General features: G+C 39.2%; 1 protein-coding gene across 1 annotated transcript; it reads left to right on the forward strand.

Moving 5' to 3' along the window:
• Positions 1–18: 18 nt before the first annotated feature.
• Positions 19–14,948, forward strand: UBE2D1 (ubiquitin conjugating enzyme E2 D1). Its single transcript, XM_041475276.1, has 7 exons — positions 19–148; positions 8,536–8,599; positions 8,685–8,716; positions 9,672–9,749; positions 9,994–10,099; positions 12,301–12,394; positions 14,069–14,948. The coding sequence occupies exons 1-7, from the start codon at positions 125–127 to the stop codon at positions 14,112–14,114; spliced, it is 444 nt and encodes a 147-aa protein (XP_041331210.1). The 5' UTR covers positions 19–124; the 3' UTR covers positions 14,115–14,948.
• Positions 14,949–14,991: the final 43 nt, after the last annotated feature.

Here is a 14,991-nt window from a genome sequence, read left to right on the forward strand (position 1 = left end):
GCACGGCTATTGCGCACCCGCCCCTCCCGCTTCCACGGCGCGCGCTCCCGCCGCCCGCCCCGCCCCGGCCGCGCTCCCGCCCCGCGCTCTCGCCGCCTGCTTCGCGCTTCCGCCGCGCGTTCCCATGGCGCTGAAGCGGATACAAAAAGTGAGTGGGGCCGAGCCGTGGGAGGGGGTGGAAAGGTTCTCCTTCCCTCGGGGATGCCCCCTTGATGCCGGGGGTTGAGGCGGCGGCCGGAGCGGGCTCAGCGAGCGGTGTCGCGGCAGCCGCTGCCGCGCGCTTTCTTTGCCGGGACTCGTCCTTGCTCGCCGGCAGCCGGGGAAGAAGAGCGGGTGTGAAACGGAGAAGGAGGGGCTCTTGTCGGCCGCCTGAGGGTTTCGGGACTGTGCCTCCTGGAAGGCCCCGCAGCCCGAGTCGGGGCTTTGAGGCGCCGTTGGCGGGGCAGCCGAGGGAGCGGGGAGAGCCGGGTGCTGTGGAGCCTTCCCCCGCCGCGCTTGTGCGCGGCTGCTGCCCGCCTTGGGAAGCGTTGTCAGCAAAGCTCTGCTGTGACCTCTGAGCGTCTCCCAGCTGTAGTGGTTTGGGCTGATACTTGTCAATGGCCTGGTTCGAGCTGTGAATTCCCGGTTTCCTTTTGTTCGGTCTCTGCCGTGCGGACCGGGGACCGCAGCACGGGAGGGAGCTGAGCCTGTGGCTCCGGCCGTGGAACAGAGCCCGGGCTGGTCGCTTGCTCTTGCTGTGCCATATTTAGGCGGCATCGGTGCTATCCTGCTTACGTGACGGTGCGATTATTTCTTGTGCAGGATTGCCTTTTGCTATCGGAAGCCATTGGTATTGCAGAAATAGGATTCTATAGTGACCGATTAACCCCGCAGTAGGCAGATTTGGGATACTCTACAGTAGGTACCAACTTCGGATGGATTTCTACCAGAAGCTGGTAATCCTGCCTCATGCTGCAAAGCTTATCCCTTTACACATAGTGCAGTTACAGAACAATTTTGTTCCTTCATATCACACGTTTGTCATGAATGTTGTATTCGACCAATATATCAAACTACTACAGTGGTTTTCTTTAGCAATAACTTTGTCGTGCTTCTCCATATCACAAATGGTTTGCCACTTTGATTTCCCACATCTTCTTGAACATCTCTTTACCCTAGTTTCAAGAAAAGGATTGTTCTGAATACTATCTCTTTCCAATTCTTGTTCATCTTCTTTCTGCCAAGATAAACGCACAAAGGGGAAAGTCTGTTGATCTAGTATTTTTGAGATGAAGTGGTGATTTGGGGCTTTCCAAATGAGGTCCTGCTAGAATAGAATTAGTCTTTGTACTTTTATCATGTTGCCTACATAACTTTCTTTTGCTTTAGAGACATTCATACATATTGGAAAGCCACAGTTTTCTTTAACGTAGCATTTAAGAACTTCTGATAGATGTGAAATTATGGTTAGACTTTTTATCTAAGTATCTTTCATTCTGTTAGCCTTTTTAAATTGTGTTTCTACTCTCAAAATGAAGCAATGCTTTCCAATCTGCTGACTGCGAGGTGCTATGAGATTTTTTGATTATACAATAACTTCTGCCTGAAACATGAAGAGATACTGGGTAAGGACCTCCAAGAAGAGTTGAGATTAAATTCAGAACTAGTTACCATTTGCTTCTAGTTTGCTGCAGAAATGACTACTGCTGGTTTTCTTTTTTTGTTTTCCATTAACTACCCTCATCACTCTCCTCTGCCTTTCCAGGAGAAGAAAAAATTCTACTAGAGGGATTGGGCTAGCAGTCTTTGTCTCAAGAAGTAGAAGAGGAAAGGGAATGGCAAGGAAATAAGTTTGTTTCAAATGGAAAGTTCAAACAAAGTGGAGAAGTCTGAAAAGACAAACTATTTTGATGTCATTGTAATACATAAAATTTTCCTCAAAAATCATGGAAATGGAAGTTTAATGGTAGATGAAATGTATTTGTATGTTGGTGTGTTTGTCTCCTTTCCTGGTGTTTCAGACTGGCTTTAAAGGTTCATAGTTATGTTGTATCTGAAGGATAGGAAGGGATAAGATCTGGAGTAGAGGAAGTGCTGTGGTTTCAGAGTGCCTAGAGGAATTCTTTGGAGAACAAAACACTGTCAGCAAACACTGTGGAATTGCTTGGGAGCTCATCAGTTTAGACAGACTGTCTGAATTTAAGCTTCAGTGGGTTTAGGGTGCTTCAGAATTGTGCTTAAACAAAGGAATTTAGGTGTCAAGCTTGAGTGTTTGTTCGCAGTAATTTTGATAATTTGTGTGTTCAGTGTGACAACACCTACAAAGGAAGCAAAGCTATCAACCTGTTAGTAAGCATATTTTCTGTCATACTTGGTGGGACTGATTTCTAAGAGATATTGCCACTGGGATCTGTGTCATTGCATCCTGCCTTTGGCTGGTCGTCTTCAAGGGGCTCCTCAAAGGAGGATAGCATGTGGACTTCCAAGACTAGTCACAGAAAGACTTATTGTGCTTGGGAGCTTTCTTAAAAAATGGGCAACTGAGTAGCCAGTGGAGAAGTTGATCACTGCCCATGGAGGTCTGTTGATCCTAGTGCTGATCACTGCCCATGGAGGCATGTTGATCCTAGTGCTGATCACTGCCCAACAGTGAGGACATGAAGCCCTGCTCTGCAGGCACAGCTGTCAGCAGTGTCTCCATGACAAACTCATCTCAGAGTTCCTCAGAAAGTTTGGGGTCAGGGGATTCTTACTCATCGTAAGCTGAGGATCCTGTGTTCATTTGTCTTGTGAGTGCTTTGCTTTGCTGTTGTATGAGAGAGAATTTCTACACTCTCAAAAAAGTTCAGTTACACTGTCTGTGATGTTCCTTGGGGCGGTGAAAGAACAGCACATTTTTGTGGGCAGTGTAAATTCCAGATATTGCAAATGATGAAAGCAAAACAAATAGTGTTTTAATTGGGAAGAAATACTGTGCAAAGAAGCCTTTATTCTTGCCACCTCTGGAAAGTCAGATACCATGACTTTTGTGAAAGGTGGAAAATAATTCAGGCTGTCAGGTTCTGCAAAATAGTTCTGCCCATCTGTCTTATGCAGAACCATTTTTCTGGGGTTCCTGTTCCAAATTCTTTGTTCACATATCTAATTGGCAGAGTTTGCCATCCTGTTAGTTCCATATTGCAGCTGAGATTGTTTTCATCACAAGTCCTTTACCTGGGTGCTCCTCCAGTCTTAGGCATGTTGATCCTAGTGCTGATCACTGCCCATGGAGGCATGTTGATCCTCATGCTGTAGGTGGAAGAACGGTGAGGACATGAAGCCCTGCTCTGCAGGCACAGCTGTCAGCAGTGTCTCCATGACAAACTCATCTCAGAGTTCCTCAGAAAGTTTGGGGTCAGGGGATTCTTACTCATCGTAAGCTGAGGATCCTGTGTTCATTTGTCTTGTGAGTGCTTTGCTTTGCTGTTGTATGAGAGAGAATTTCTACACTCTCAAAAAAGTTCAGTTACACTGTCTGTGATGTTCCTTGGGGCGGTGAAAGAACAGCACATTTTTGTGGGCAGTGTAAATTCCAGATATTGCAAATGATGAAAGCAAAACAAATAGTGTTTTAATTGGGAAGAAATACTGTGCAAAGAAGCCTTTATTCTTGCCACCTCTGGAAAGTCAGATACCATGACTTTTGTGAAAGGTGGAAAATAATTCAGGCTGTCAGGTTCTGCAAAATAGTTCTGCCCATCTGTCTTATGCAGAACCATTTTTCTGGGGTTCCTGTTCCAAATTCTTTGTTCACATATCTAATTGGCAGAGTTTGCCATCCTGTTAGTTCCATATTGCAGCTGAGATTGTTTTCATCACAAGTCCTTTACCTGGGTGCTCCTCCAGTCTTAGTGGGAGGTTGATGTGCTTGTTAATGTTCAGGCTGTCTTGTACATACTTTTGTTCAGGCATAAAAAAATAGGATTTCAAGAGATTTTAGAAGACATTTTGAAACCAGGAAGGAGGAGATGGATTTGAACACTGCTTTAAGAATAGCTGTTGTTCTTGTCTTATTGATGCATAGTGCTTGATTGGTTTTCTCCTACAACTCAGTAAGAATAGAAGCAGTCAAACATTGAGTTGTTTCAATGAACTATAGGTCTCTGAGTATGTGTTTCATATATGCATAGGCTAACAGGACATACTAACTTGAAAAGTTATGTTGAATATAACTTTTGTAACTGTAAATTGACTCAAAAATTATGGATATTTGTGGTTTAGATTTTGACTTTAAACCTGCAGCCTTTAGATGGTAATCAACATAACAAGGAAACTTCTTTGGCTCTAATATAAAGTATTTGAATTTGCTTTCAAAACTTCAGCTGGGACACTACATATTTTAGCAATATTTTTTTTGCATTAGAAATAGAACATAGAAATATAATATTTATTACTGACTAAACATTATAGCAATAAATCTTATTATAAAGATGTGCTTTATATTTGCCAAATTTATGAAGAACCAGAGAATTCTTTAACTAGTCTTAAGTATGATCACTGTGGGGTTTTATGACAAATGGTTCCAAGCAGCAGTGTATGCATGGAATTGGTAGGAAATGAGTCTGTGGTCTACAGTGCATTTTGTGCAAGAAATTAAGAACACAATGGACAAATATAAATCTATATTTTAAATAAGTGTGGAGAAAGGTTGTGGTTTTGTGTTGTTTGGAGAATGAAAATAGCTTTTAGCAATGCTGTCTGCAGTTTATTTTGGTCTTCAGATAATCTGCAGTCTTTTTTTCTGATGTTTTTTAGACTGAAAAAAGACACGTTTAGGACTTCTATGCTGAGAACATTTATTTCCTTACTACAAAAGTATCCTTTACAATGTTGTTCCAGTAGCTTTTTGAGAGAAAAGCCTGGATGCTAATCAAGCGTGTAAGTGTTAAATTTGCCTTGCAGTCTTCAACTTCACACTTTTATGAAATACATCCTGTATTATTCTTTGACCATGGGTATTTTCTGCACATTCAGAAATGTCTCCAATGTTTATAGCTTACCACAGCCTGTTTTTTACAGCTGTTAAACTTGAATGTGTGCTTCCTGCTGTCTACAGGGCTGTTCGGGAGCACATGTGGTGCAAGGGAAGGTGATAATTTGGAGGCTTTGCCCATCTCCAGTAGCATGTTAACCATTAGCATTCTATTCTACCCTGAAATGTTTTGTATGAGAGGATTAGAGGATTTATTCCTACCACTGTCCCCAGCTTAGGTATTTTTCTCCATGCTTGTTTATCCTGGCTGTGCTGGGATAGCGTGGCGTGTGTTGGAGCTCTTGAGAGGTGCTTTTATGCTCTCACATTCACCAGTTTTTGAAATAACTCATCCTTCTGATGCTGCTCTTGCAGACAGAATCTTGGGTTTGTGTATTCTCATAAACGATGTTGCACCAGTGTACACTGTAATTTACGGTGGTGACTTTCTCTGTTGAAAATGAATCTGCACTGCTTTGAGCTGTAGATCCTGTTTGTCAGCATATGTGCATCTTGCACCAGCACTTTCTATACCAGTGACTAAAAGTATTCATGCAGACCCTTGAAGTGACCAGACCTGCATCATGCAGCTACATGGTAATAATCCATAAAGCTTGGACAAAGCTGCTTAACTTAAAATTACAGGGCAATCTCTAGTTGACTGTGCAGTGCCTCCCATGCAGTTATCTTGCACTTCTTGATGAGGTTTCAGCACATTAAACTTGGTGAATCTTCAACCTTGTCCCTTAACAAAGCAAAGTTTTGGCCTTCTTCTAAAGAGCATCTGTGCTTTGTATAAAGAATTCTTGTGTTCTCATTCTTTTGTGAATATGCAAAGCCATGAAGAAGTTTTTCTACATGTATTTAGAGCATGCTTGTTTCTGTTCTGCAGTGTTCAGTTCTGGGCACTGGCAGGTCAGTCTGATTCAGGAGCATCCGAGCATCTCCTTGCCCCATTGCGAAAAGTATAGGAAAGCTTGAAGCCTAAATCTTACAGCTCTCCAGATAATTTTGCTTTGAACCTAAAGCTTAAACAGCATAATCAACAATGTAAATCTGAATAGTTCTTCCTTTTTATCACAGCTTGATCTGAATTTCTGTATCTAAAGATTCAAACTGTTCATACTGTTGGATCGTGTTACCACTTGTATTTTTAAACCACATTAGCTTTACATAGGGATGCAAAATGCAGCTTAAATTTGCTCTACTGATTTTGAAGTTTGATCCGGCTTTATGTTTCATAGCTGCAGAAGGTCTCAGAATGTATTTGTGAACATCATTCTCATTTGGTGAAGTTGATTGAAGAGAACCTTTTCTTCATTGTTGTTAGGAAATATTAATAACAGGAATTTATAGTTGTGGGTCTCATCAATGTATGATGAAAAATATTTGCTGTTTTTTTTCTAATAATGAACAGATGTCAGTGCCTTTTTAGCCTGAACAAATTGAAGTGTATACCCAAGGAGCATTCCCCAGTTCTGTTAATTCTTAAGTACAAGAGTATATATGAAAGAAAATAAATTTGTGTGGTTTTGGGGTGTGTACAGATCTTGATGAATACATCTAGCAACAAAAGCACTGTTACAGACCTGTGACTCTAAGTGGTTGCCTGGTAGTTCCTGTATGCATATGGAATGTTTACATATACTTCAAAGACTTTCTGAAAAGTTCAAGCTACATATTTTTCCAGTTACTGCCTTGAATTTAGTAGTCAGTAATGACTGTTGCAAAATGCATGATTGTTAGGAGGAGTTCTCTGTTTCAGTGCTGTAGTGCAGCTGTTTGGTCTTGGTTGGGTTGTTTTGTGTAGTGTGTGTAATCCTCTGTTGTTAGGTTAGATCTTGAGCTGCAAATTAGAGAAGACAGTGCCTGTAAGAGCTCTGCTGCTGGCCATGTTTGTCTCTGGTGGCTGCTGGAAACCTGACATTTGTTGCCTCCCTGTGTGTACTGGCACTGGCTTGGCTTTGCATAAATAGCTGGTTCTCCGAATCACTCCTTAGCGAAATTTGAATCCTCTGATTAAAATAGGAACTGCATTTCTAAAGTGCCTTTATTAGTTAAAGTCTAGCCCAGAGTGTTCTTTCTGGATCAGCATACAGTGTCACCAACAGAATAAAGTTAAAGTGCAGACAAGTAATGCCAGCTGACAACCTGTGCTATTTCAGTGTAGGAAAAAGTGTCTGTCTTGTTTTAAATCACAAGATTGTGAGAAGTCACTTCAGAGCAGTAGTGAGATATGGTGCAGTGCTTTTCTTTGATTTCAGGGCCAAGAGTGGAGCTGTAAGTCTGGCTGAATTTAGGTGTTGGGTCCATGGTAAATTGAGTTGAAATATTTACTGGATGTCATAAATGGAAAAATACATCACAGTAGTAGAGAAGTGCAGATTTTTAACCCTTCAAATTATATGTAAGGCATGATCACACTAAGTACACCAATTGTACACTTGAGTTAAACTTGGCACCAATTTAAACCTTGATTTTGTAAGTAGTTGCCTTGACTAATGTATTTTGAGTAGAAATGTTTCTGGTGTTACTCCTGAGGTAAATTCATAGACCTGCTTATGTCTATTGTCAACTTAAATGTGCATGTTTTGAGTAAGGAATTGAGTTACTCACAAACACACACCTTTTAACTTATTTCAAAGGAAGTACTTGCATGTAGTCATTAAAGTTCCTACAGCACAGTTTCTATCAGCCTAGAATTGGAAAAAGTTTTCCTTAGTACAGTCAAAGTTCAGACATCAAAAGGAGTATATTGAATTAAATGAGGAAAATGAACCAACATTACTGTCTGTCTTGTTTGAAATAGTGGTGATAAATCAGATGAAAAACAGTGCTGGTTTTGTGAAATCACATTATATTTTTAAATTATTTTAAAATAATTTGGGACTGTGTGGTCTCCAGCAAGAGAAATAAATCAGATGACAACCAAAAGCTCTGCTGAGTGCTTAAGTTTCAACTTTGGAGTTTTTTAGTAAGCATTTTAAAACAAAAGCAAGCATGCAGGGAATTGAATCAAGGTAAATAAGGTGTAGAGCTAATATTTTTCCTTTAGTTTCCAATTTAGTTACAGCCCTTTATATTATGTTCATACATCATCTCCAGGCAGGCTGCAAACATTTTATGAGCCAATTTAGCTCAGCTGATGTCCATAGACTAGGACAATACAGAAACTTATGTAAAATCAAAAGCTAAGGGAATAATCACATTAGCACCTAACTAAATTAAACTGTGAGTTTACAGACTAATCAAGAAACCCTTTTTATTGGTTTTGTCTCCTTCAAGTATATTGAACTTAGTATGAACTTGGTTGCAACTCTAAAATTCTTCCAGGTATTAATTTCTAGCGCAGTGTTAGCTGCAGGTCATCTGGCAAAAAAACCTTTTCAGTTTCAATGAACGTTTCAAGTGTTGACTGTTTTATCAAAATACCACAAAAAATGTCCATGGGTTTAATAAAACTGGTTTGTGTTCCCAGTTTTGCAGAGATGCTGCCAAGTGGAATGGATTTTCATGTCTTTCAAATATTTCTGTGTTTCTTGCAGGAACTAAGTGATCTGCAGCGAGATCCACCAGCCCACTGTTCTGCTGGACCTGTTGGAGATGACTGTAAGCTCCTCCTAGAACATTCAGTACATTTCACTTCTGGAAAGGCTCAGGAAATCTCTAACTATTGTATCTTTTTGCCTTTCAGTGTTTCATTGGCAAGCAACTATTATGGGACCTGTAAGTATAGGAATCGTGCCTCTTAAAATGTAAGACCTTGCTTCTCTTTATGTTACAGAAGGATTCATTTGGGTTTCTGTAAACACAGCAGCCACAATCAGCTGTGCTGTGAATAGCTTAAAACTTCAGGGTGACACTGGTGTTCTTATTAGTCTGGTACCAGTTGATTTCTGTAACTCCTCAAAAATCCCTCCTCTTCATGAAGTTAGAGGTGCTTAATTAGTCAGCTGTGGTGTGTGAGTTGGTGATATTGGCTACAAAGCAAAGAGCTTGCTTTTCATAGATGATCAATTCTGGAAGATTCATCCATCTGAAAGGAGGAAGAGTGAGTGAAATCTAATATTAAAGTTGGTAATTGTAAACAAGAGTGGAGTTGCAGAGGGCTTTTAGATGGAGCTTATTTTATTTGATAGTGTGCAACCTGGATGTAAACCTGTGCACATGTTGTCTGACAAAATGCATGTGCACAGATTTGTGCAGGTCACAAAGATGTGTGTTTTAAAACTCCCTGATACCATCATGATGAACTGAATTATGTTGGAAGATCCCACTCTTTGCATCTGCAAAGAGAAACCACTTCTTAGGGGAGGTATGTTTGTAGCTTAAGAATGGAGGAAGATCAGAGCAGCTGTGGTCTTGCACAGACACAGGATTTGGAGGGCCTGCTCTGGTTCCTGTATTCCCTTCCGTGCAGTGAAGCTGTTGAGCTCCCTCTCTTTTTCTCCTCAGAGGGGCAGCCCTCAGTACCTGTGCTGTGCTGCTGCAGTAGTAGCCACACTTGGCTCTACTGTAACTCTGCAGGCCAGTGGGAGGGTTCAGTTCCCTCTGTGCCTTCCCAGTTTATGGCCCATAGTGGGCCATGTACTGGAGAAAAAATGGATTTTCTTTAGGAGAAGGAAAGCTCCAAAACAGCTGAAATATATTAATCTGTTTTATCTGTCTGTTTTTTTCTCAGCCTGATAGTGCATATCAAGGGGGAGTATTTTTTCTCACAGTACACTTTCCAACAGACTATCCTTTCAAACCACCAAAGGTAAGTCCTTTCTTTTAAGTAAAGAAAGTTTTTAGGTCCAGGTTTATTCTTTGAGGCTTAATTTTGGAAGCTAAACCGGAAGGGTGAGCAATAGTATACATGTTCTTCATGGATGCAGATAAGACTGTCACAAAATTGTGTTGGCAGATCTGATATGACTGGAAAGGAAGGGATGATGTTAAGAATTCCAAATGTAATAACCCTATTCTGATATTGTTTGGTTTTTATTTATTTTTTATTACAGATTGCTTTTACAACAAAAATATATCACCCAAACATAAACAGTAATGGGAGTATTTGTCTTGATATCTTGAGATCACAATGGTCACCAGCTCTGACTGTTTCTAAAGGTAAACTCACTGATTTGATAATGCATGTGTGAAGCTGCATTCACTGCCATGGCACTTTTTTTGTGTGTTATTGCACTGTTTTAATGGTAAACAGTGGGAACCCTTTATCCTGCATTTTTCAGAAGAGGCAAATTCCATTGGAATTCTTGGTATGATCCAAGATCTTGTGCAGTTTATTGGGAGTGTCACATTAGAAAAAAAATGCATACACAGCAAAGAAATAGTCTCAACCAAGTTGGGTAAGATAATAATGTACATTTAGCCTGAAATGTGATAGCTGACTCTGCATGCTGAATGGAGGAGAAATGATGAGCAGGGCTTGAAAATCACAACTTGGAACTAAATGTGAAACCCTGATGCTGACCTTGTGTGAGCTTACATGATTGCCTGTTGATGACTCTTGGGGCTGCCTGAGCATCCTTGTGTAGACTAAAGTCTTGATTACACTTTCTTTAAAAATGAGGTAATTTGTTCTGGTTTGCATTCCTTTGTAAGATGAATATTTCAAAATGTAGCTCCTTTCACAGTCATCAGTAAAAGTTTTATTAAAATATTCTCATCCTGTAGTTAAGCTTTCTCAAAATTTGAACACTAGATTTCTGGAACATTGAGTTAACAGTTAAGCAGTTCTTTTGCTGCAGGCATTCTTTGGCACTTAAAAAGCTGCTTAAAATGTAGGTGTTGTTGTTTCTCCTCACCCATCTTCAAATTGCTAAGGCACACGTAGTCATATTACAGAAATTTCTCATGTGACTCAAAAGGTCAAGCCATATCACATCTCATGTACTTGGGAGCTCTCTAAGCTGTGTGCCAAAGTGTCAGTGCACTGGGTGTACAAGCAAAGAAAAAATCGTGGGTCTTTGTCCAATTGCTCTATGCAAGTCCACTTGCTGTACCTCCTTGGAAAAACAACTTCCCTTGCTTACAGGCCTGTGCAGTAATCTCACAAGCCATATAAAATCTAAGTCTAATTATATTCTGTTTCCTGAAGTCATTGCTAAAGACATCAGTTACTCTTACGTGTAATTGGTATAGTTTTTTCCCACATAAATTAGTTGTTTTATAGCTATCCAAAAATTGTCGTGTTTCTAGTTATTAAGCAAACGAAAATTGACACTTAAGTTTAACAGCTGGCATCCACAACTGAAAACCTGTGAAATTTTTAGATCTTCAGCATTTTTCTATCTCTTTACTTGCTGAGCACTTCTTTGGTTATAAAGTAGAGCAGTCTGCTGGTCTCATGTTCAGATATTATGTATTTCATAAACTGGAAATTAGCTCAGTGACTCATGGAAGTTTCTCCTTTCTAGTCTTTGTTTGACTGAATCAAAAGTTTACAGCATATTATAGCACCTCTGACCATCTGTGTGACCGTGTATTCTAACCTAATTTTCTGATATTACTGTCACTTAAAATAAGTCAGTACTGAAGTGAGTGAAATTTCTACTCCTGAAAATAGCTGTGGGTTCTTGGGTAATAAGATAAAGCAGGGGGGAAAAAAGGTATTCTACAGTTTTCTTACGGCAGCATGAAGTTCCCTTTCACAACATATTTAGAATTATTTAACTGTGTACTCTTGTATGCATATTAGTTCAGGCCATCAAAATAGAAAATGCCTGAAAAGTATGGCCTGAAAATGCTAGGAAAAAAAATCAAACCTCCTTGGTTCAATACCAGGAAATTAATATGAAATTATAAGTGAATACCTGTATTAAATGCTGAAAAAGTATTTCCCAAAGTGGAAGTCACACTTAGGTAAAATGTTCTTATGATTGAAAGAATATCTGTCAGCACAGAAGTGGAAAAGGATATGCACAAATAGAGTACTGCATGGCAATGTAATATTAATAATATTAATTAATATTACACCTTAAATGCAGGTGGAAAGCTTAGTTTGAGCAATATCTCTGTAACTGTAGTCTGTAGTTGAGTTCCTAGACTAGAATGTGGGAGAGATCATTACAAAAGCTAGAGGTACATGGCTGCAACTTCCCTGGGCTTGTATCAGGTGTTGACTTAGGCCCTAGAAAAATGATGCTGTATAAACATTTCTGGACAGAACTGTAAAATGACAGCTTAATACTAATTTGCATTCATTTTCCTATACCCTCCTACCACCTCCTTCAGTATACTGGAATATATTAAAGGATTGTAGAAATAAAGCAAACTAACTTGTTTAATCTAGTGTCTCTTTTATTTAGTTTTATTGTCCATATGCTCCTTACTTTGTGATCCTAATCCAGATGATCCTTTAGTACCAGATATTGCACAGATCTACAAGTCAGACAAGGAAAAGTGAGTATAACATACATAATTGTGTGTGTGGTACTTGCAGATGGCTGTCTGCTGTGCACCTTCAATATTAACTTTAGCAATACTCTTTTCCTAGGTTTCCACAGGATTAGCTCTTTAAATATTGAGAATAGCCATGGCAAGTAGAAAACTGTAGGCATACACAGCTGTTGGTAGCTAATATTTTTGTACTTAATTACATAAAACCCTCATGCTTTTGTGTAACAGATGGATTGCATGAAAAATTATTTTCCCAAATATGAGTTATTTGTTGCTACTGCAATCCTCTGGTTGTAAAACCTGTACAGAAGAATTTCTGACCTTCTGTTTAACTGACTGAGTTATTTGGTACCTATTTTTCAGTGCTGAGCCATTCAAGACTTCTTGCAGTGTATGCAGTGGCCTGTGGCTCAGCACATGTCACAGATTGAGGAAGATTTGAGTATTGCTTTTACCTTGAGCAGTAGACAGCAAAGGAGTGATGTAGAAATTACATGGACACCTGTGGTCTAGTATTTCTCTGCCCAGACTAAGAATTATTCAAATGGCCTTTTTCTCACAGTTCAGTGTCTGGTATAGTCCAGCCATGTAACTTCTGAAGTGCCTGAATGCTGCAGCTCATTCTGCAAAGTAGATAGTGTTCAGGTTGAGGATGCTGTGCAGCAGCTTCTCCTCATTTGTGGCTCAGCTTTTTTCCACTCACCTACTTACTAGTGATTTCAGCTGTTGTGCCTCCTGCTTGTGAAGGAAGTGAATGAGGGATGTTATGTTTTTTTATCTCCAATCTCAAAATTTAATCACTGCTAGGAAAAGTGAAAAAAAATGTAGTCTTGACTGTAGCTTTGTCTTCTTATGATGGTCACCTATTAAATTTTTTGTTGTTGTTTTACCTTGGATTTAGGAAATGAAAGATATGGCTGGTTACCCCTGAGCATTTATCTATGAGTATTTTACTATAAGTTAAAATCCAAAGACTTGTATGGTAGCATATTTTCAAGAAGAAAACCAATTAGTAAATGAGTTGCTATACTGATCTTAAAAGTTAAAAACTTGTCAGAATTTTTCTTTGGTTAACTCAAGAAAGTGAATCCAGTCTGAAGAGTAGAATGTAGCCAATGGAAGGATCAGGGTGGAAGCTATCAATTCTATAAGGACATTTACCCTTGGGATTATGGAATTATAAAGTTAATCAGCTTCATACCAGAAGGAAAAGACCCAAGACTTAAGACCTAGTAAAAAACGCTTTTCAGAAAATTTTCTTTTCAAGTTCTGAAATGCAGCTGGCAGTGCAGAACGGAGAATAAAATCCCACTTAATTATACTGCATTTGTGGGACTAAAATGTGTAAACTTTGTCAGACTCTTAATAGCATGTGCCTTTAGGAGTAATTGACAACAAACTGCTGTTAAGGTGCAAATAAGGGAAGCAGTTACGAAATACAAATGAAGGATGCACAGTTTAATGCAAACCTGTGAAGTTGGGTTTGAGTCTGAGTAGCTCTGATACATAACCTCAGAAACTGAATGTGTGGTGGGTGTATAGTTTCTGGCTTTTAGAGTGCTTTAATGTTCTTTGACTCTGCTCAGAGGTGCACAGCCTGTATGTAGTAAATGCGTGGCCATTGTCAATGTCTCACTAACAGCTCCTCACTGTAATGCCTTCTTTCTGCACGTACAGATACAACAGACATGCGAGAGAATGGACTCAGAAATATGCAATGTAAACTTTTGAAGACATTTTCATATACCACAGAGTACTGTAAATTCTAGGGTTTTTTTCAAAATTAGAAGGAAATGGAGCACAGTTTATGGTTTCAATGTGACACCCCTTGAATTTCTTTTCACCCATGTAAGTGTGTTTCTGGAGCAAGAGAGAACAAACTTCCGAAAATAACCTTATGACTTTGATAAGAATATTTATCCTCTTTGTATGCTTTGCAAAAGACATTTATTATAGTTTTTAAGAGTTGGACACCTGCATCTTCAGACTACAAGATCTATAATTCAGTTGTAAATCAATGAAATTATTTTTGCTGGAAAAAGTAGCTGTTTTCATGTGATGAATACTGTATGTGTGTCATTGAAGTATGTTGTCTGTTTCATAAGTGTGTTCAAGTTTCTTTTTGTTAGTTCTCTTATATAATTTGTATTTTTTAATTGTATAGACTATTTTATTTACAATGTAAGTCATTTCAGTTTAGACTTGCTTGTGCACAGTGTTGACAAGATACAAACTGCTAATAGTGAAAATAATTGGAGTATCTCACCCATTAGAATATTCTGAAGACTGACTGCAGGCTTCTTAAAACCTAAAGTGATCTTTGCACTGTAAATCTTTGTATGCTGATTATGGAGAAACACTTGGTTTTGATTCTGTTGCATACTTGACTTAATTTTATTGCAATGTGAACTAATTGCACTGGTATGTAGAAAGATGTAACTATTTTGTTGCTATTCACAACTGATTTGTGACGTGTGGGCAACATAATACTATCACAGACCTTTTACAAATCCAGATGTAGCCTTTTCCATATAAATAAAATACATTTTCTACTTTCCTTGGCTATTTCTTTATCCTAATTCGTGCATATCCTTAAAGTA

The sequence above is a fragment of the Pyrgilauda ruficollis genome, unplaced genomic scaffold (assembly GCF_017590135.1).
Source record: "Pyrgilauda ruficollis isolate IOZ18807 unplaced genomic scaffold, ASM1759013v1 scaffold11, whole genome shotgun sequence".
Taxonomy (NCBI): Eukaryota; Metazoa; Chordata; class Aves; order Passeriformes; family Passeridae; genus Pyrgilauda; species Pyrgilauda ruficollis.